Source organism: Miscanthus floridulus, chromosome 11 (assembly GCF_019320115.1).
Source record: "Miscanthus floridulus cultivar M001 chromosome 11, ASM1932011v1, whole genome shotgun sequence".
Taxonomy (NCBI): Eukaryota; Viridiplantae; Streptophyta; class Magnoliopsida; order Poales; family Poaceae; genus Miscanthus; species Miscanthus floridulus.
In genome coordinates this window covers 68,858,519-68,880,344 of record NC_089590.1, presented here as the reverse complement: position 1 = coordinate 68,880,344, position 21,826 = coordinate 68,858,519, and the positions used below count along the sequence as shown (strand labels likewise).

At 47.5% G+C, this 21,826-nt stretch overlaps 2 protein-coding genes and 1 long non-coding RNA gene across 3 annotated transcripts; 1 reads left to right on the top strand and 2 right to left on the bottom strand.

Moving 5' to 3' along the window:
- Positions 1-6,386: 6,386 nt before the first annotated feature.
- Positions 6,387-7,199, bottom strand: LOC136494395 (uncharacterized). Its single transcript, XR_010768591.1, has 2 exons — positions 6,627-7,199; positions 6,387-6,513 (listed from the first exon to the last, which is right to left on the bottom strand). It is a non-coding gene; the product is annotated as an uncharacterized lncRNA (long non-coding RNA).
- Positions 7,200-8,901: 1,702 nt separating this feature from the next.
- LOC136494415 (uncharacterized) lies at positions 8,902-9,819 on the top strand. Its single transcript, XM_066490580.1, has one exon. The coding sequence runs from the start codon at positions 9,072-9,074 to the stop codon at positions 9,615-9,617; it is 546 nt and encodes a 181-aa protein (XP_066346677.1). The 5' UTR covers positions 8,902-9,071; the 3' UTR covers positions 9,618-9,819.
- A 6,844-nt stretch (positions 9,820-16,663) lies between these two features.
- On the bottom strand, positions 16,664-17,059 carry LOC136494662 (uncharacterized). The gene has a single exon (XM_066490832.1). It carries the CDS (start codon positions 17,057-17,059, stop codon positions 16,664-16,666), a length of 396 nt encoding a protein of 131 aa, XP_066346929.1.
- Positions 17,060-21,826: the final 4,767 nt, after the last annotated feature.

Here is a 21,826-nt window from a genome sequence, read left to right as displayed (position 1 = left end):
TCGTGTACATGTGCGCGGTCGTAGCTGATTCAATTGTTTCTGCTGATTTGACTTGCATGTAGTAATGCATAACTCCGCGGCTGTTTTAGTCAGGTCTCGTGCGATGCAAAGTCCAAACGGGGACCCTGTTCTTCCGCGCTAGGATACGAACTTTTGTTGACCAAAAGCACAACAGTGTTTTCAGCCAGCTTAAACCAGCTAACAGTGTTTTTCTCTCACGTTAAACCAGCACCAGTCAATTTAAATCAGCACAGAAACCAACCAGCGAACGGGCCGAACAACGACTGAACGAACAGCTAGAAGTTAACTGTGCCCTCGTTTAGTTCACCAAAACTCCCAACTTTAACACTATGAAAAAGAAGATTCCCCGTCACATCAAACTTACGGTACATATGCATGGAGTACTAAATGTTGACGAAATCAAAAACTAATTGTACAGTTTGGTTATACTTTACGAGACGAACGTTTTGAGCCTAATTAGTCAACGATTGGACAATTATTACCAAATAAAAACAAACGCTACAGTGTAACTACAGCGCCATCAAATTCATCCGGCGCCGAATCTGGCCGGAACTAAACGCGGCCTGTGAAGTCGAGGGACTAGTATGCTAGCGCTACAGATTTCTGCTTCAGATAACAAGTTTCTGTTGCTCTGAAGATTACGACGAGTAGTACAATAATAAATAGGGCCAGCATCCGAGTTTGACCCGGCGACGGGTCGACGGCGCTGTGCGCCTGACCGCCTGTGCGGCTGTGGCGGAGCCCGGAGGCGGAGGGGATACGGATGCCTGTTGCCTGTTGGTGAGGTGACTGACGGCCGGGGAGCCGCCACGCGAGGGGCATGAGGGGCCCGTGCGCGGCCTCACGTGTCGCTCGAGCACATGGCAAGGGAATCGGCCGGCACGGGCTCGCGCACCGGGGCGGGCACAGCGCCGTCCGCCCGTTCCGCCACGTTTTATTGGCTGAACCTTCTGGCGCCCTCCGCGTCTGCAGCCTGGGAACAAAATAAAAAGAAACAAATCGTCTTGCCTCGGGACTCCCGCCCACCCCTTGCCGGTGCCGGGCCACCTACCGTGGTCCTCACGCCTTGCCTGAACAGAAGAACAGCGACCGTGTGTTAACTTTCTTTAAAGATCCTGCATTATTTTCAATGGTCAAGTGTCCTAGGCAGACTAGAGCCGCTGTGCTTGCTGCTTGGAGGAGAAGCCGCAGGTAGTCATCATCATCATCATCAGAGCTCTTTGAACTGAAGCATCCGTTCCCACGCAACCGAGGTTTAAGTGTTTAACTGTGCGGTAACGGTACACTACTGCGCTTGAGTGTGAACTTTAAGGATCGTCAAAACTTGGGCCCCGTTCGTTGGTCTGAACTTTGGCTGAAACTGGCTGAAAAACACTGTTCCAGTTGAATTGTTGTAAGAGAAAAACACTGTTCCGGCTGAAAAAATAAGCCGAACAAGCCAAACTTTAAGATAAGCGAACGGGGCTGTGAACGAAATTACGGGGGCAAAGAATGAAGGGGTTCGTTCCGAGGATTGCGCCGGCCGATTCCAAGGAAAAAGCAGGGAAACTCGATGCTGTGGGTCTCCAGTTCACCATGGCGCGCTAGGCGAACCAAAAAAGTTCCCCGGTTCTCCTGTTCCTAGTCCACGCTGAACACGAACAGAGTGGCAGATCGATGCGGGGCACAGGTTCGGTGAGCGAGCGTACGGTGCCGCCGGGCACGGAGCAAAGCGAAGCATCAAGCTCAAGCATGTGGCCTCCGTCGCATCTGCCGGTTCGCAGTTCGGCGATGATGCGGGCCAGCCGGGTCGGCGGGGGGGTGGGTACGAGCGCGTGGTTAGTTTCGTAGGCGACCGGTTGGGAAAGCGACGCCTGCCTCGTTGTTAGGGGGAAGCCTTTCCCCTCCTCCCGCGCCGGCGCTTTGTCACCACTCGCCCTGCAACAGCGGCGGCACAAGAGACCGGAGGAGTGCGGGAGAAGCGAAAATGCGGTTCTGCTCGTGCGTGTCCGCTTGTGCAGTGCAGCCCCAGTTGCCAAGCATTGTTTGGTTCTCTCTTTCCTCGCGGGGGCAGGGGCAACACAGTCCATCTGCTGTTCCAGATCAGCTCCGTTGGTTGGGGAGCGTTGTCCGTCCGATCCGAGTTTCTGTGCTCGCGTTTCATTATTCCATCACCACGGGGTGAAGTGAAACAAAGAGACGAGCGACGTTAGTTGTACGTAAATGATAGAGCCTTCTGTTAAAAACTCAGTAAACTTTGAGAAGCTGGACTTAAAAACAAGCTCGAGTGAACTATAATTATAAATAGAGATAATACAATAAACCAATGTTGCCTACTACTAAATTTCTCGGGCTAAGAACAGAAAAAAAAAACAAAGGAACGATCAGAGTAGAATAGTCTCGTCGGTGGTCTAAAAGTCATTAGTCTCGTACTCGTCGATTGGAACAGATCGATTCGGCCCAAAGACAAAGTGGCGTAGAGATATGGTGGGCCAAATTTTCATATGTTTTTTTTTTTGAGCAGGCCCAAATTTCATATGTGCCACACCGCCGTTGTCAGATGCCTTTTAAGGTGAACTATGTAACCCAAGATGTGACGATGATGGGCTGGGCTTGCATGTCAGGAGCGGACAGAGCCCATTTGCAGAGTTTATAATGCAACACGTGTGAGAATGAGAAAGGAAAAGGTAAAAAACAAACTGCGTTTGTTGTCGTGTCCCCTTCAAGTGAAGCACATTAGTACACCATTTCCTTCGCCTCGCACTAGTCACGACGCACAAATAACATCATGACACGTAAAACTAGATCAGCACCGTCTGGCGTCTGATCAAGTGAAGCACATTAGCACACCATTTCGTATCATGCACCAAATCCCAACCAAAATAAGCATCGCGGCGGCCTGCCTCCTGCACAAGAACCTCGCGGAACAACGTGGCCAGATCTTCGTTACTGTCGTTATGCACAGCACGAATGGTTTCCTGTCTTCCGGATTAGGTTCGTTCTGGAATCTGGATTTGTAGAGGATACGACGTTTGAGCAGACGGCCTGGACCTCCTCTGCGTAACCACTTGAATACAGCTGGGCCGACGCCATGTGCCGGTACCCACCTTGGGCCCGTGAAGCTGCGCCGCCGCCGACCAACTGATGGCGCGTCAGCCAACATGGCAATCGAGTGCGTATATATGGTAGGAACAGCAAATACAGATTGGTTCCATGTAGGGGGTACTGGATCTCTCGGGTGTCTCTAGAACTCGTCACATCTGGTCCAATGATTGGAACTGGACGCGCCAGCTCCGGAAACTCCAAACGCTACGCTCCCTTTTGTTGGATTGGAGAAATACCAAAAGAAGATTATTGCAGGAATAAGAAAACGGAAGAAAGGATCAAATGTATATAAGCGTTTGGAACGGAGGCGTCGATGAACTCTTTCCCGCGGATTACCGTAGCTCGCAAGTGATTTCACAGGAGCCAAAACATCTATTCCGATCCGTTGTTTTTTCCCCTTATCGTAGAAGCCTGAGGTAACGCTACAACGTGCGTGAAGAGGCCGGGGAGAAAAGAACGAGCGGCTCCGACGAGAAGAACCTGGTATCAGTGGTATGCAGTCGCCGTCGCTACATCATGGCCCTCCGTCGACGTGGAACCACGCTCGTCGCCATTCCAAAGCCCCGCTTTTCTGCTTGGAACTTCTCCCTTCGCAGTTCGCACCCTGACCCTGCGCCGTCAGCTGCCTGCTATCCTGCCCTCCACATCGGTGCTTTGGTCGATGTACACTGTACAACGACGGATTTCACTTTGACCAGCATGGCGGCGAAGGGATAACAAGGCCCTGTTTAGTTGGCGAAATTTTTTGAGAAATGGTATTGTAGCACTTTCGTTGTTATTTGACAATTAGTGTCCAATCATAGTTTAATTAGGCTTAAAAGATTCGTCTCGTGAATTTCGTCTAAACTGTGTAATTAGTTTTATTTTTTATTTATATTTAATGCTTCATGCATGCGTCCAAAGGTTCGATGTGACGAGAAATCTTAAAAAAATTTGTAAAATTTTGGGAACTAAACACCACCCAATAGCCAGAGAAAAATCGTTAGCGAGAGAAGGGTGAGATTTTTTTTTCATGAGTAGAGTGAAATAGTACATGATCGGTCCTTAAACTTGTCAAGATGTCCCATGGCAGTTTTTATGTTATTTTGATCCTTAAACTTGTCAAAGTATGTCATGTCATATCAGTACTTGTACTCTCAAATTACATTGATTCAACCCTCAATCTTTGTTTGGGTTTTAATGGTCATCCAAACAAATCTTGATACATGCCTATGCACCAATGTAGCATGTTGGGAGGGTGTTGACATGGACTCGACACAAGGGGCGGAGCCAGGAAGTTGACTTTTTTTAAATGTTAGGAGGGCTAAGAGTGTTAAATTTTCAAAATTTATTTGAATAAAAAAACAATGGGAATTTCACATTCATAGGGGGGCACTCCGCCCTTGCTCGACACACATGTGACCTCCATCTCTTCCCCTCCACCTCACGGCCATCGACGATTGGCCCATGCTCCTCGTCAGCCATTTAGGAAGGGAGAGGGGTGCTACTAAAGATGGCAACGGGGAATTCCCCGTCGGAGGTTGCCTCCCCATCCCCGTCCCCGCGGGGAGAAAAAAATCCCCGTCCCCGTCCCCGCCAAAGCTCACGGGGATGATTTCTCCCCCATCCCCGCCCCCGCGAGGGGAAAAATCCCCGTCGGGGATCCCCGTCCCCGCATTTGTTCATCACCATTCAGGTTAATTCATCATCATTCACATGAGTTCATCGACACAATATTAGAGTACACAACGAATCACAATCCAAAAATAGCTAAATAGTAAGAAGCAGGATATTAATCATCACAAAGGTGTAGAACTAGGGTTATTGCTGTTATATATACTCAGAAGACATTGGGCCTTCGTGGGCTGGTTGGGCCATCAGGAAAGAGAGCAAAGCCTGTATATAAACGGGGCGGGGATGCGGGTATCGGGGACGGGGAATGCTCCCCCAGACCCGTCCCCGCCAAACCCGACGGGGGACGTTTTCTCCCCGTTTAGATCCCCGTGGGGACATATTTGACTCCATCCCCGTCCCCTAATAGGGGAATTCCCCGCGGGGAATCGGGGATCGGGTCCCCGTTGCCATCTTTAGGTGCTACTGCTTGCGGTGCTAGCAGGGGGAGGCGATAGGTGCATGCGTTGGTGGGGGCATGGAGATGACAGTGGAAATGTTTTAATTGTTTTAAATGTTCCATAGGTATATCGTAAGTGGTTCATATAGATATTGCAAAAGTAGATTGTGATGTTGTATATGTTGCAATGATGGTACACGTTTGTTTTAAACTTCTATTTCCAATGTTTTATCTATTTTTCTAAAGTTTCACACGTATGTTGCATGTGTTTTATCTGGATGTTGCGTATGTTTTGCAATGGTTCTTAAGTGTTTTCAGGTGTTTCTATAAGTGTTTCAGACTCATGTATCAAGTGTTTTATCTAACTTCAGACGTATGTTTCAAATATTGTATATTAATATTTTAAAAGTAGATAGGGTGTTGCAACATGACTCACCTACGGTAGCCATGGCAACAGTTGTTGGGGGCGCCGCCGGGCGGACACAGATGACGGAGGGGGCACGAACGGTCCCACTCGGTCTAGCAGCGTGGGCGCGCAAAACGCAGGCGTGGCGAGGGCGTGCTGGCACAAGGGGAGAGTGCAGGCGCACGCGGAAAATGAAAGAGCCTTTTACCTGTATGCCATTATAAAAGTTCAAAATGATCTACGTACCATTGAAATTTTGAAAAGTTCCTCAGTATCCTTGCCCGAAGTTTCTTTTACCTACGTGCCACTTTCGTTAGTTTTCCTTATAACAGCAGTTAACATCCAGCGAAAAAGACGATTTTGCCCTCAGTTATAGAATGCATCAAAATCTTCATTCTTTCCTCAGGTGCCACTGTAACTTCCTGTGATTCAAAAAACTTCACTTTTTTCTCTGTGCCATTATGAAAAAAATCATGGTAACATCTTGTACGTGTGCATGTGAAAAACTTTAATAATTATAATAAATTCGAAATGCATCCAAAATATTCGATAATTGCGACAACCACAATAAGTATTTAAACTAAACACATTCATACATAAACGAGGTCCAAATTTATCATGACTAATCAGGAGATTCATGACAAGCCAAAACCCTCAGTAAATGAAGAAAGTAAGGTACATATAGTTCTGTATAAAAAAAAACTCAATAACCACTAGACATGCTTCTTTAAAAATGAATTAGCAGTTTAGCAACAATATTTATCATTCAGATGTCTCCTAGTTTCAGCTCCTAAAGGAAACACATCCTAAAGGAAACAGGTTAACTGACCAGTAATTAATGCCAAGTAGAGCTAGAATGAGTGAAATCCTGATAAAAGGCTACAGCTACCCTACATAATCCGGTTCACTGATTTGACCAACCAACCATATATTTGAGTATTCCGAAGAACAGCTGGACAGCCAAAAAAAAAGTTCAAAAACAAAAGAAAGTATCTGGCGCGCCGCGGCAGAATTTAATCGAAGCAAACATGGGAGATGGAACAAAGACAAGAGAATCTTCATCACCTCCACGGTCAACGAGGACGAAGTTGGGGCGTCCGCCGGCTTTCTTAGGCTTGAAGGAGATGTCGAACTGGTCGAAGCTCTGGCACCCCTTACGGTTGGACTTGGGGTACTCGACCCAGCCATGCAGCGTGCCCCGTACTGCAGCACCCAAAGTTCCTGATGGCGCACTCGTACTTGCCCTTGAGCTCGTCGGGGGGGGGGGGCGTCACCTGGATGCTGTTCTTCTCCACCAAGAACATAAATGTATAATATCCAATTATTAGCAGATGCCTAATCATATTGTAGATAAATAATACATTGAACCCAAACTCATCACTCTAGTTCTCCTAGACTAACACTTTGACGGCCAAATCGACCAAAACGAAACGTATGTTTGCTGATGTGAGATAGGAACAAACATCAGACATGGTATTAAATATATCTCAAACATCAAACTACACCTGAATGTCAGTCTACATGATTAATTGTCATATTTTGATAAGGTGACCTAAGCTAGGAGAGAATGTGTTAACGAAATGAGTCGTAAGCATTCTCACTGTTATCTTATATTCAATTCCCCTGGCACCCTAAATTGGACCAAGACAGAAGACAGATTCACTATATCTGAAATGGAAGTTCAACTACAAACACCTGGCAGAGCACATCATATATCAAATTTCTGGGGAAAAGAACATGGATTTGTGACCTTCGCCGGATTAGAAGCAAGCAGAAGCGTAAGGTCCTCCAGGGATCAGCGTTTTGCAGTTCCAACCAATGTGCACCGGTTTTCCCATTGTCTGGTCATGCAGACCTCAAGTACTACAAAAGCATGCTACAGAGATGCAAACTCATTCAAGGGGAAGCTTTTTCTTGCTTCTAGTCCCCATGGCAAAGGGGAAAACATCTATCTCTGCTTTTAGTCAAGAGCAGTCAAATGGGTGATTAACAAACTCATGCATTGTAACTGGCTATGATTACAAATCCTGGCCACAGCCTACCAGTGATGACTGGTTAACTGAATAGAAATACATGTGCCCTGAAAATCTATGGCCTAAGTGCCTAACTATTGAATATTGGCAAAAATGATTTGCTCCATCCACCAACGCTTTGCTCTGATAAAACTGCGAAGGTAGAACACATGACAAAAGAGACAACTGTGGAATTTAAAAAAGGAGACAAGTGTGTGTTACTAGTTAATTCAGGAATAGTAGTAGTTGGCAAGTGGAACATTGTGTCAGACATGCAATTTCTCAATAGCTGTTTCGCGGAGCATTCGTGGTCGGACCAGATCGTCGGCCGCGAAAACCGGTCGAGGATGTAAGGGGAATAATTAAGCCTAACATTACCGTGGCCTCCCCGCGCGAAGTAGAAGCCAAGCAGCGCCCGACGGCCCACCTCCTCGAGTGCCGCGTTGGCTGTTTCCTCCGTCGCCAGGTCGACGCCCCGGCCGGCGAGCGCCCCTGCGCGAGCTCCAATCCGGCGCGGGCCGTCCTGCTTCCTCCACCGCCAAGCCGCCGCCCCGGCCGGCGAGCGCCCCCCGCGTGAAATCCGGCCCGGGGCGCCCTGCTTCCTTCGCCGCCAGGCCGACGCCCCGGCCGGCGAGCGCCCCCGCGCGAGATCCAATCTGGCGCGGGCCGCCCTGCTTCCTCCGCCGCCCCGGCCGGCGAGCGCCCCCGCGCGGCCGCCAATCCGGCGCGGGCCGTCCCACCCCTGCCCTCTGCTGCACCCGACGGCCTGCCGACGAGCGCCCCCCGCGTGCTTGCTCCACCTGGTTGCTCCCTAGGGTTTGCGCGTGTGCGTGCGCACGAACGGGGGAAGCAGAGAACGAATGGAACGAGTGGCTGGCTGTTGACTAGAAAGAGTGATGGGCAAAAGAGTAATTTTAAGGAGCCAACTCCGTTAGAATTAACTACGAAATTGACGGAAGAGAAACTTAGAATCAGGGTACCGAGCAACTTTTTCAAATTTTAATGGCACGTCATTTCAATCTTTTTTTAATGGCACGTACTTCCTCCGTCCCAATTTAATTATCGTTTTCGGTGTCCATGTCACGACTTTGACTCAATTTATATAAAATATGTGCAACATTTGTGTCCCCAAATAAATTTGTTAAAAAACTAGATTCAAATATCTTTTCAATAATACTAATTATGTATCATAAATAATAATATTTTTTAATATATATTTTGTTAAAGTTGTTTCTCGGGAAACGAAAACGATATATATTCTGGGATGGAGGGAGCAGTTAAAAGCCTCGAAACGAAACGCGGACCGAGGCGGAGTGCAGGGACGGGCGTGTTCATCCGGACGTCACGTCAAGGCGCTAGCCTTCCGCTTCACCAATCCTCTTGGCGAATATAAGAGCGACAGAGTCGGGCTCCGCGCGTCTCTCTACCTCCCTCCCCGCGATCGCGAGCGGACGCACTGCCCTCCAAACCCGCACGGAAAACGGATCGAGCCAGCGCGATGGACGAGTGGCGCTGCCGGGGGCACCCGCCGCTGGCAGGCGGCGGTGTGTGCCCGCACTGCCTCCGCGACCGCCTCCTCCGCCTGTGCCCCGACTGCGCCTGCCCGCGGCCGTGCGCCTGCTCCCCTTCCTGCGCGTCGTCCCCTTCGTCCTCGTCCTCCGGCGCCAGCGCGCTCGCCCGGGTCCACAGCCTCATCGAGCGGGAGCACCGGGTCGCGCGCTCGCGCTCCGTCGCCGCGCACGGAGCCGTCGGCGTCGACCAGCGGCGGCCCAAGTCCGGGGTGTGGGGCTGGGTGTCGTTCCGGAAGCCGCCGCCACAGCCGCCGGCCGCGGCCGCGGGGTGCAGGGACGTGGAGCAGGAGTACGACGACGCGGTGGCATTGGCGAGGTCGAGGTCGGTGTCAACGACGGCGGCGGCGGCCTCGGAGGCCAAGGGCGCGCCTAATAAGGCGGCACGGTGGGGGAGGCTCATCCCAGGGAAGATCAAGGCGCTGCGGAGCCGGAAGCCCCGCCCCGCCGGCGATTGGCGAGACAGCATGAGATGAAACCGATCGCGTTGTAGCTCGGGTCAGTTTGTTGTTCATTCCTGGATTTAGTAGGTGGTGTTGGCTGATCTATCGAACGTGTGTGCAGCCGCTTGCTCTAATTTGCCGATTCAGTCTGTTGTTTTGTATTCTTGTATTCTCAGTTTTTTTTGGTACTGCTAATTGCGATCACAGAAACTGTAAATATGTTAGTGGTTCCCAATTGTGCATTCCTCTGCTTATCACAACGAATTTTGATTTTTCGACCTTTTCGTTGGAGATATGATATGATCATATGAATGAATATATTATTATGAATCCTAAACGCACACACGGGACGCAAACCTATCTGACGCTTCAGTGGTTTGCGCCCGTGTCTCTTGGGCAGGGCAGATGCTTGTTGTCTTCCACCCCTAATCATGGATCCTGGCGCAGATGCTTGGTTCCCATCGTCCGCGGCTTCGATCCACGACCACGGTCCGTCGATGCGTTCGATGGTGCTGCTGTGCGTCCCGTGCGGTGGTGGGAAAAATGTTCCGGTCTCAGAGAGCGAAAGCGTTGGCATGCACGTCAGTCCGTTCGGACTTCGCAGGGCTTCGCGAGCCTTCCGTTTCGTATGTTTCTGCATGTCACATCCGCTGCCTCGGCAGGACAGGACGGCACGTCGTACTTGTGGGTGGTCGGCCGTTCGTGTCGAGTGTCGACGATTTGTACGGGGGAACGGGAAAGAAGGCTTTGACTCTGCAGCACCCGCGCACGAGTGGTACGGTGACCGGTCGTGTGTGACTCGGTCTCAGCGCGTCAGCAGTGACCGCAATCAGATCGGCGTCGGCACCACTGCGTGAGTTCTTCGTACCAGTACTACTAGGACTGTAGTATACACATTCGGCCGGATCGTTGGTGGGTTTCTGGGCTGATTTGAATTGGCTGATATTGATTTGGTGTGAGAGGAAAATACTATTGACTGGCTGGTTTGAGCTGGCCGAACAGGCTGATTTGTTGCGTGCTGTGCTCATATCCAATCACGTACTACCCAGGAATGAAGGAATCGTTGGGCCTGATTAGTTGGCAACCACTTTTTGCCTAACTAAAATTACTACAAGTCAAAACTTAGGCTTACTAAAATTAGGGATGAAAACGGATCGGATACGAACGGATATCACTCATATTATATTTGTTTTCATATTTCTGTTCGGATTCGGATTCGGACACGGATAACGTTCGGATACATATATGAATACGGATTGACTCGGTTACGGATACGAATAATGAGTATCGAATACGGTATGAATCGGATTCGAAGAAGGTCGGATACAAATATCTATTCGGATATTGAGTAAAAGCAGCATATATATATATATCATACGTGCGCAAACCATTACACCACTCTATGAGTCCATAATCCATCTAGATTAAGCCGAAAGACTAAAGAGTAAAGCAACAAATAAGATAAAGATACAGATACATCATACATCAAACATCATACAAGCACCAATCTTCGCGGCATGAGTAGAAATAGCCAAGCTCATGGCTTCATGGGTCTCATGGAGTCATGGTCATGGATTCAAGATCTACAATCCTTATATAGGCCATTTTTTCATTTGAGAAAGTTTGAACAAAATGTAGTTCAAATTTCACAAGTGTGTGACATAGTTTTAGAAACTCTGTATGAGATTCAAGAATTTGTGACTAGTGTTTCATAAAACTTTCTCAAATGGAAAAATGAGCTATGTAACAATTGTAGATCTTGCTGAGATGATCAAACTTAGTATTCAGAGTTTTTTCATCTGAGGTCATTTAGTGTCTCATTTGAGCAAGTTTGCCCAAGTCAAATTTGGTCAAATGAAAAAACAACACTTTGACTCTAGTATTATGAACTCTAAATGACTTCAAATTGAAAAGTTTTGAATACCAAGTTTGTTCAACTCATCAAGATATACAATTGTTGTTTTGGTCAACTTTCCATTTGAGATAGTTTGGACGGTTCAAATTTGTGATTTTTAAATTTCGATGCTTACAAACTAGTTTTCGGAACCCTAGATTGTCTCAAATTGAAAAGTTTTGAATACCAAGTTTGTTCAGCTCATCAAGATCTACAATACTTATATTGGCTATTTTTTCAGTTGAGAAAGTTTGAATAAAATGTAGTTTAAATTTTACAAGTGTGTGACATAGTTTCAGAAAATCTATGAGATTCAAGAATTCGTGACTAGTGTTTGATAAAACTTTCTCAAATGGGAAAATGAGCTATGTAACAATTGTATATCTTGCTGAGACGATAAAACTTGGTATTCAGAGTTTTTTTCATCTGAGGTCATTTAGTGTCTCATTTGAGCAAGTTTGACCAAGTCAAATTTGGTCAAATGAAAAAACAACACTTTGACTCTAGTATTATGAACTCTAAATGACTTCAAATTGAAAAGTTTTGAATACCAAGTTTGTTCAACTCATCAAGATCTACAATTGTTGTTTTGGTCAACTTTCCATTTGAGATAGTTTGAATGGTTCAAATTTATGATTTTTAAATTTCGACGTTTATAAACTAGTTTTCGGAACCCTAGATTGTCTCAAATTGAAAAGTTTTGAATACCAAGTTTGTTCAGCTCATCAAGATATACAATCCTTATATAGGCTATTTTTCATTTGAGAAAGTTTGAATAAAATGTAGTTCAAATTTTACAAGTGTGTGACATAGTTTCAGAAAGTCTATATGAGATTCAAGAATTTGTGACTAGTGTTTGATAAAACTTTCTCAAATGGGAAAATGAGCTATGTAACAATTGTATATCTTGCTGAGACGATCAAACTTGGTATTCAGAGTTTTTTCATCTGAGGTCATTTAGTGTCTCATTTGAGCAAGTTTGCCCAAGTCAAATTTGGTCAAATGAAAAACAACACTTTGACTCTAGTATTATGAACTCTAAATGACTTCAAATTGAAAAGTTTTGAATACCAAGTTTGTTCAACTCATCAAGATCTACAATTGTTGTTTTGGTCAACTTTCCATTTGAGATAGTTTGGATGGTTCAAATTTGTGATTTTTAAATTTCAACATTTACAAACTAGTTTTCGGAACCCTAGATTGTCTCAAATTGAAAAGTTTTGAATACCAAATTTGTTCATCTCATCAAGATCTACAATCCTTATATAGGCCATTTTTTCATTTGAGAAAGTTTGAATAAAATATAGTTCAAATTTCACAAGTGTGTGACATAGTTTCAGAAAGTCTATGAGATTCAAGAATTTGTGACTAGTGTTTGATAAAACTTTCTCAAATAGGAAAATGAGCTATATAACAATTGTAGATCTTGCTGAGATGATCAAACTTGGTATTCAAAGTTTTTTCATCTGAGGTCATTTAGTGTCTCATTTGAGCAAGTTTGACCAAGTCAAATTTGGTCAAATGAAAAAATAACACTTTGACTCTAGTATTATGAACTCTAAATGACTTCAAATTGAAAAGTTTTGAATACCAAGTTTGTTCAACTCATCAAGATCTACAATTGTTGTTTTGGTCAACTTTCCATTTGAGATAGTTTGGATGGTTCAAATTTGTGATTTTTAAATTTTGACGCCTATAAACTAGTTTTCCATTTGAGAAAGTTTGGACGGTTTAAATTTTGAAGCACTAAATGATTTCAAACGAAAAAGTTGTAAACAAAAAAGTTTCATAACTTTTTGAGATCTACAATTTTTATTTTGATCATTTCTCCCTCCAAGGTCGTTTGAATAATATCCGGATAATATCCGTTTTTAAATATCCGGATATATCCGATACTTAACCGGATTATCCGATATCCGCCGGATATCGATGATATTACATCCGTATTTGATATCCGCCTAAGATATCCGTTTTAGTATCCGTATCCGAAAAAAATTACGGATATCCGAGTAACTATCCAGATAGGTGTTCATATTTGTTTGGTCGAACGGACGGTCGAATAAATATCCGTACCGTTTTCATCCATGACTAAAATCAAGGCGGACAAAGTTAAGGTAAAAAATATAGACGTGCATTTGGTTGGCTGCTAAAATCAAGGCTCGCCAATTTTCTCTTTTGTGAACTTTCTAGAGGCTTGTCAGAACTTTGGCTATGAATTGCCCTGTTCGTTTGGGCTAGTTTAGCTTATAAGTCATGGCTGAAAGTACTGTTGGCTGGTTTGATGTGAGAGAAAAATACTGTTCGTTGGCTGATAAATCATGGCTTATAAACCAAATACGATCAAGCGAACAAGCTGAATATTGGTGTGCCAATTCTTTGGTAATGAATCAATTCATAACTATAAATTTTGGCATGCCATAATTTTAGCTGGGCAAAAGAATTTGAATCCAGCCAACCAGACCCATTCAGCCGGTTCGGTTGGATGATTCATATCGTTGCTGGTTTGTGAAGAAGTACTGCTGGCTAATTTATATGAGAGAAAAGTACTATTTCGATTAAAAATTTACGATCGTGTACGATAAGCCAAAGCCAAACCAAGAGGCTGATTATCTCCGGTTGCAGGACGTGGATTGGATAGCCTTGACAGTGCAGGAACAGCGCCAAGCGTAGACTGACGAAAGCCAATTCCAATGGTGCGGTGGCGCCAGGGCGAGTATTCTTCAGGTCGTGTCCATTCGATGGCTGCTGGACAGCTGGAGTCCCTGAGTCTCCGGTAGGGCAGGCACGCACGTTCGCGAAAACAAACTGTCTCTTCGCTAGCTCATATATAATCATAGATTATAAACTAAAATAATATTTTTTTCTTACACCTAACCGACCAACAATAAATAATCTACTATCATTTTGCGATTCTTTGGCATGGCATGTGCCAGCATGCGACGCTATATATAAATACGGGAGTACAAGAGAAAATGAGGAAATAGGACCCCAAAAGATGGCCGTCACCAATGTGACCCCACACGTGCTCTTTCTGTGCTCGTTACGCGAGACACCAAAAAACTAATTCGAGTAATTGACGAAATCAACAAAAAAAAAAAACGAAGCGTGCTGTAGTATAGTACTCAAAGATCAAAGATCGTGCACCTCGCGACAACGAAGGAGCTGCGGCATTGGCAGCGCCCAGACGTCCGGAAGCCCACGGTTGCAGTTTATTTTCAAGCCCGTTTTATGCATCTACGTGGGGCCCGCACTGATCGGACATCGTCCGTCCGTGTCTGTGTTTCGCACGTCCACGTGGGGGCTAGCTCCGCTCGAACGTCATCCACGCGGTTATCGCTCGAGCGTAGAGGACACACGAAACACTTGCAAAAACAACATAAAACATAAACATACACAACATCTAAATAAAACACTTACATATGTCTGAAAAACAGATGAAACATTAAGAACAAACGTTTCCAACATATGTAACACCCCGATATACTTTTGCAATGTCCGGATAAAACACTTGGAACATACCTCTGAAACATCTGAAATACTTGAAACATACGCTTGCAACATGTGCTTTCAGCACATCTCGCTGTTAGGGAGAATAGAGGCTCGTCGACGCGGAGCTCGACGCCACGCCAGCACGAAGCTTGATGCCGCGGAGTGGCGCACAACTCCAGTGGAGAAGGCGACCGGTGCGGTGGAGAACACAGCGCCGGATGGATGGCCCATGGAGAGGAAGGATGGTGAGGCGGGCGGCGACGTTGGAGTGCAGTTGAGAGAGAGGACGGCAGACGACGACGCTGGAGCGCAGATGAGGGAGAGGATGGCGGCTGGTCGGGCATGGTGGAGAGCGTTGCGACAGCGACGTTGCGCTGGAGCACGCCGCGGCGGTGCAGACGCAACGATGCGGTGAATGGAGAGAAAAGGTCGACATGGCTCACGAGCGGATATGTTTAGGGCGATTAGATAAGCAAAGGATCTGTTTGCTGGGCGGTCGAGTATTTTTGGGAGAGCAGACACACGGTGCTGAAGGCCACCTGCACACTCGGTTGGCAACACAAATTAGAATCGTGTTTCTCAATCAACCATCACTCGATCCCATGACCATGGGATCTAGATCTAATGACCCAAAAAAAATCTAAGTAATACAAAAATATTACACAAACAAAAAAAAAATTAGCCAGACTATTTCTATGGAAGCCAAATTAGAAGATTTCAAAGGGAACCAAATAAAACATACAGAAAATAAAAGACAAAAAATGATCAGATAATTATTCGAATAATTCTAACCATTCTCACTTACGAATAATCAATTTACATTAATTGAACATAAAACTTACATCAAACAGAAGTTGTAAAATATGGTCTAATGAGATGGGCTAGCCGGCTAGGTGATGGGACGGGGACCACAGCAGGCTGACCTGACTGCAACAGCTTGCATATAGTCCTACGCATGAGATCGCCTCCGTTCAGAGTGACATCCGACGGCCACGCGATTCGAGCGAGCCGAGCCCAAAAATCACCCGGGTGAAGTATAGATTTGCGTAAGCAAATACGCATGTGATGAGTGTTGTTGTCGTGGCAAGCGTTCGTCCGTCCAGATGGTTTTTTTTAGCACTGCATTACCGAAGGAGCTGTGGACGGCTGGACAGGGACGAGCGATACGCCAACGTTTTGCTTGGGCAGAGAGGAAAGAAATCTGGCCCTTCAATGACGAGAGCTGATAGCTGCTCATGTGCTAAGACAGCAATCTCGGCTAATTTAGATTGTGGGCTACCTAAATTTAGATGGGCCAAGTGGACCACATCTTCCACCTCACTGGGCGGAATAGTAATAGGGCCTGCAGCAGTACGTCCCCCCGAAACTGCCCCGTCTCGGCCAATTTGGATCGTGGGCTCGTGGCCATAATTAAAATGGGCCTTATCGTAGACGTTGCCAATCAAACACAACAGCGCCTCCTGGCCTGATTTCTTCTCCAATCCAAAAAGAATAAAACCTCCTGGCCTGATGAAATTCAGTGTTGGCATGCATCTCAGATTCTCAGATCTCAGTACAGTGAATTCAATTTAGTAAACCCCTTGGCCATTTTCGAAGCAAACCTTATATTTGTACTCAAAATCTATAGCAAGGAAGCAACGAAAGGTGCATTCATCGAACTGACGACAAAGCCAAGCCAAGCGCACAGGCACAGCAGCTACTTGAGCACGGCGAAACCACCCAATCCGGCAACGACGACCAGGGCAACGACGGACACCCACAGGACCCGCCGGCCCCAGCCGCGGCGGCGGTCCGGGTCCCCCGCGACCCAGAACCCCACGGCCACCTCGAGGCCCCCGAAGAGCGCGACGGCCGCGAGCACCCCGTAGTAGGCGCAGAGCAGCGCGGTGCCGCCGCGGAGGAACACGCCGGCGGCCGGCGGGGACCTGGAGGAGAGCGCGAGGAGGAGCGCGGCCGCGGCCTTGGCGGCGCCGCCGCCGACCAGGGCACGCCGGAGCTTCTCGTCGTCGTGCCCAGCCGCCGCGGCGTCCGCCATCTGCGCCGCGACCTCCGCCGGCGCCGTGGCGGGCATGTGGACGCAGAACGAGTCCATGGGTCCTCGGGTGCCGGTGCCGGTGCCGGGAAGCTGAACTTCGGAGTGTCTCTGATCGCTCGCTCACTGGCACGTACGGTTCGTGCTCTCAGGTTGCTCTGATCGCTGTGGCGGTGTGGAAGACGACGTGCTTGAGTGCTTCCACTTATATATAGGAGGGAGCACCACCAGCCCGAGGCCCGAGCCGACGGGCACGAGCAAGGCAGAGGCAAGCAGGAAGGCGTAGGCGTAGCCGGGCCGCCCGCCCGACGGCCCGAGGCCCGAGCGTGTGGCAGAGGACGACTTTCTGTTTCGGGGCCCGGGGGCGTGATGTGACAGCGAGGGGCCCGAAACAGAGCGGGCGAGCCCGAGCCCGCTGGCAGTAACAAAGGCGGGCGGTGGGTGTTGACGAAGAAAACAATATTTAGCAATTAGCAGTTAATAATTAACGACGGGAGGGAGGAACATAAATTTGAGCGGAAAGCGACGGCCCGGGCGCTCAGCATAGTTTCTTTTGGTGTAGTTTATTCATCGGGCTCGCCGGGCTCAAGATTAACCTTTTCTTTTGGTGTAGTTTAGGACAATCTCTCGAAGTAAAAACTGACAGAGCCACAGTATACCGAGGGAAAAATCATACTAGCTGCATGCAGTGGCATTTTTCTTCCACAGAAAATGTCACGGCAGTTTACGTGCACCTACGTCAATTTACACTTCGGCATTTATTGGTTGCAGTGGTATTTTTATTCACAATAGGTTGCCCAGCTTTCGTGAAAAGAGATAACAAAGTTCAGTAAAAAAGCTGGGATACCGGCTTAGAACAGAGCAATACTCCAGTCCAACAAAGCATTAAGCATCAGCTGCGCCACGGCAAAGCTCAAAGCTGTAGAGACAAAAGACTGCTACTCGCTCTCTTCCAAATTATAAGTCGCTTTGACTTTTTTTTTTCATTCATTCATTTTGCTGTGTATCTAGACGTAATATTATATCTAGATGTATTATAAAATAGATGTATCAAAAAAGTCAAAACGACTTTTAATTTGGAACGGAGGGAGTACCAAATATGTAGAGTGGCATTCACTAAAATGAAGGGCTTTTGCTTCGTATGTATTACAGGGGTAGCCAGTAAATTGGGTTTGTGCCGATGCAGATCCATGACACTCGATAGTCTAGGGCGCGTTTAGTTCCGGCGGATTCGGCATTTGCATAGTGTTTGATGTGACGGCAAACATGGTAGCAATTTCGTTGGTATTTATGAATTATTGTTCAAACATTGACTAATTATGCTTAAAAAATTCGTCTCGCAAAGTTCAACAAAACTGTACAATTAGTTTTTAATTTCATCTACATTTAGTACTACATACATGTACCGTAAGTTTAATGTGACGGAAAATCTTTTTTTTATATAGTGCCAAAGTTGGGAGTTTGGGGAACAAACAAGGGCCTAGTGGGGAAATCTTATGCCGGGCCGCTCTGTCTGCACCGGCACCAGAGCGCCATCTCATCGGTCAGTTGATCCCCTCCAAAGCCCGTTCGTTCCCTTCCCTCTCGAACTTCAGAATTCATATACCAATATCACGGAACAAACGCATGCAAGTAAGAGACCAAATTTATTTGAAATTGCCAAAATGTTTGTACGCTCGCTATATATAATCAGAACATGTAAATAAAACACATTTCTCGCAATTCACGATTCGGCGAATACATGGTGCTCCGTACGTATTATTCAGTAACATATCGACATATATCGGACAGCATGGAACTATGCCATTGCCATTCAAACAAACCCAAGAGGCCAAGACAGTGTACGTTGCAAACTTGCAAATTGCAATATTGTCACTTCAAGACCGCGAACCCTCCGACTGCAGCCAGTAGGAGCAGCGGCAGGAGCGACGCCCAGAGCACCGCCACGCCCACCGCGCGCCGGCGTGGCGGAGGAGGAGCAGGGTCGTCGTCGTCGTGGGAGAGCCAGAGCCCCGTCCACGCCTCCGCCACCCCGGCGAGGACAATGGCAGCCAGGACGAAGTAGTAGGCGCGGAACAACGGCCCGGACAGGAGGAACAGCCCCGCCGGCGCCCTGAACAGCATCATGTACAGCGCCGCCGCGGCCTTGCCGACGCCGCCGCCCACCAGGACCCGCCGCAGCTTCGCCTCGTCGTGCGTTGCCTCCACCATGTTGCCTGCGGCGGCGACCGCGTCGGCGCTGATGGTGTTGCCGCCGGACTCGACGTCGAGGGGACCCATCTTTCAGGCGATCTTGGCTTCTGAAGTGAACCGCAGGAGCTGGATGCGGCGGGAGAGAAGTGCAGCGGATGCTGGCTGGTGAACTGGAGGGCGATGGTGGTGGTCTGTGTGGGATTTATAAGCTGGCCTTTGGCCCGTAAACGTTCGCCGACGTGGATGGAGACATGGCCGGGCGGGCCTCTAGCCCGAGGGTGCAGTTGAAGCAAAGCCCGAACGAAAAACAGAGCAGACAGAAGAAGCGCGGGCTACCATTTCTTATGTTTGATTCTCGCTGATGTGGTGTCCCGGACGCTGGAAGCCCGGCGGAAATTTCCACGCGGAGGCCCGGAGGCAAAGGGGAATAGACTACGAGGGAAAGGAAAATGAGCTGGCATGCCAGTAAGAGGGAAAGATGTAAACCAAAATTCCACTTTGATCAAGGTTTATATTTCTATTTTTCAACAGATTTTTTATATATGCAAGAAGAATAAACATCATTTTTTTACGAAAGGAAGATTTTTTATATATGCAAGAAGAATCACCATCATTTTTCAGCAGCTGCGGTGCCCGCCCAACCTTTGGCGTACTGCAGCGTGGGAGTTTGGCACTTGTGGCGAAGCGACCTGTGGCGCGCATCGGGCACGAGTCAAACAGGCCCTTAATCTTTTGGTTTGCATAGCATGTTCATAATTATAGCTCGCCGGAAGTGGTGATGAAGTCAAGTTGAGAATGGAAAGAAACATGTTTTTGCCACGTGATCGCGTAGGTCCATGGATGTGACATGGCGGGCGTCAATGCCTACCGTGCATGCTCCGAAGCCATGGGCGATCCACATGTCATGTAGTAGAGGGTGCATGAACACATTGAGCAAAGGGAAAGGTGCAGTGTGAAGATGGTGTTAGCCATGTTTAAACCAGGCATCAAGTTTAAGTTAAGAGGTGGCCTAGTGGCGGGAGTGCGAAGCACTTCAAAGCGTCTTCTTTGATCAATAACCATGCATCAAGCCTGAGGATGAGCCAGGACACTGCAATCATGGGTCACGACTACACCTATACTATTTTCATCGATGTAACTCTTATTAAGAAGATCCTATTTGCTTCTTCTTTGATCAATAACCAGTGAATTTTCCACCATGTTCGTAATTCATAGTAGTATATGCTGAAGCAGCCCAAGTGAAAGCTTTGTTTAACCATGTTCAGATTTCAATAGACTAATAACTTGGACACGGGATTAGAAAATTCCACCATTTTCCCACCCGCTGCTTGTAAATTCACTGTTTGATCAGTCTCATCCGTCTAAGATAATCCGGTGCAATGAGTGCTTTCCATTTTGGAATTCCCTTTCCAATCCATCCCAAACTAAAGAGTTGGACTAGAAAACATACTGTCGGTGCGTAAAGTGACCAACACGTAAATATTTATATTTTTGCCGTACGTTGTGATCGGATGTGGCCTAGCACTCAATGACACATGATTTATACTGGTTCAGGCAACGTGCCCTACGTCCAGTTTGAGTCGGTCGGTGACTTTATTCCTAAGCCCAGGTGCTCGAAGTTTGCTATAGGGTTACAAACGAGAGGGAGTAAGATGGGGGGTATCAGAGGTTCGGTCGGACTTCGGACCGAAGGGCCGAGAGTGACGGGAGCTCCAACATGCGCTAAGTGTTTCTCCGTTCAGCTTTAGAGTTCTAGAGCCAAGCAGAGAGAATCGGAATAATCCGTATGTTGTTCGTTGGAGTTGTCTGTGTGAATCGATCCTATGTCAATCGATCCTACGTGTCTCCATCCTCCTTTTTAGAGAGAGCGCATCCCCTTTTATAGATGAAGGGGATGGCTTTACAAGGGAGAGTGTGTGAGAGTTAAGAGAGTGTGTGTGCTACCCAGTCTTGTTGCCCACGCCGTCGGGTACAAGATGGGTTGTCGGCGCTCACAACATTGTTGTCGCTCAGATGCATGTGGTAGGCTCTATCGTCCTCTTTCGGTATGACAGAATGTCGGCTCCTACCATACTGTAGGATAAATATCGGCGCCCACAACACTGTTGGTGTTCTGACATGTCTGGAAGGTTATAAAGTACCCTTCTGATATGACCTGATGGTACTGTCCTACAGGTGTGCATGGTACGGTCCTTGATATTGCGGTTGACTTGAGAGGCTTGCTTCACTTGCTTCGCCTGATTCTTTTTGTTCTTACCGGGCGGGCGTCCCCGTTCGATCGTTTCCTAGTCGGCTCCGACCACGCTGGTCGGAGAAGAGCTGTAAGCAGAGGTTCCTCCTCGGCCAGGCCTTCAGGTCGGAGAGGCGGGCTGGAGTCGGAAGCAAGCGTCGTTCCTCCTTGGCCAGGCCTTTCGGTCGGAGAGGCGGTCGGAGTCGGAAGCGAGCGTCATTCTTCTTTGGCCAGGCCTTCCGGTCGGAGACTGGATCGCCCTTCTGACCTGTCGTTAGGTTTTTTGGTCGGCCCAGGAGTTGCGCGTCATTCGCAACGTCATCTGCTGGGCCGAGCTTTTACTAGGAAGCAGGTCCATGAGGGACCCTGGGTTTTATGAACCCGATAGGAGCCCCCAAGCCCCT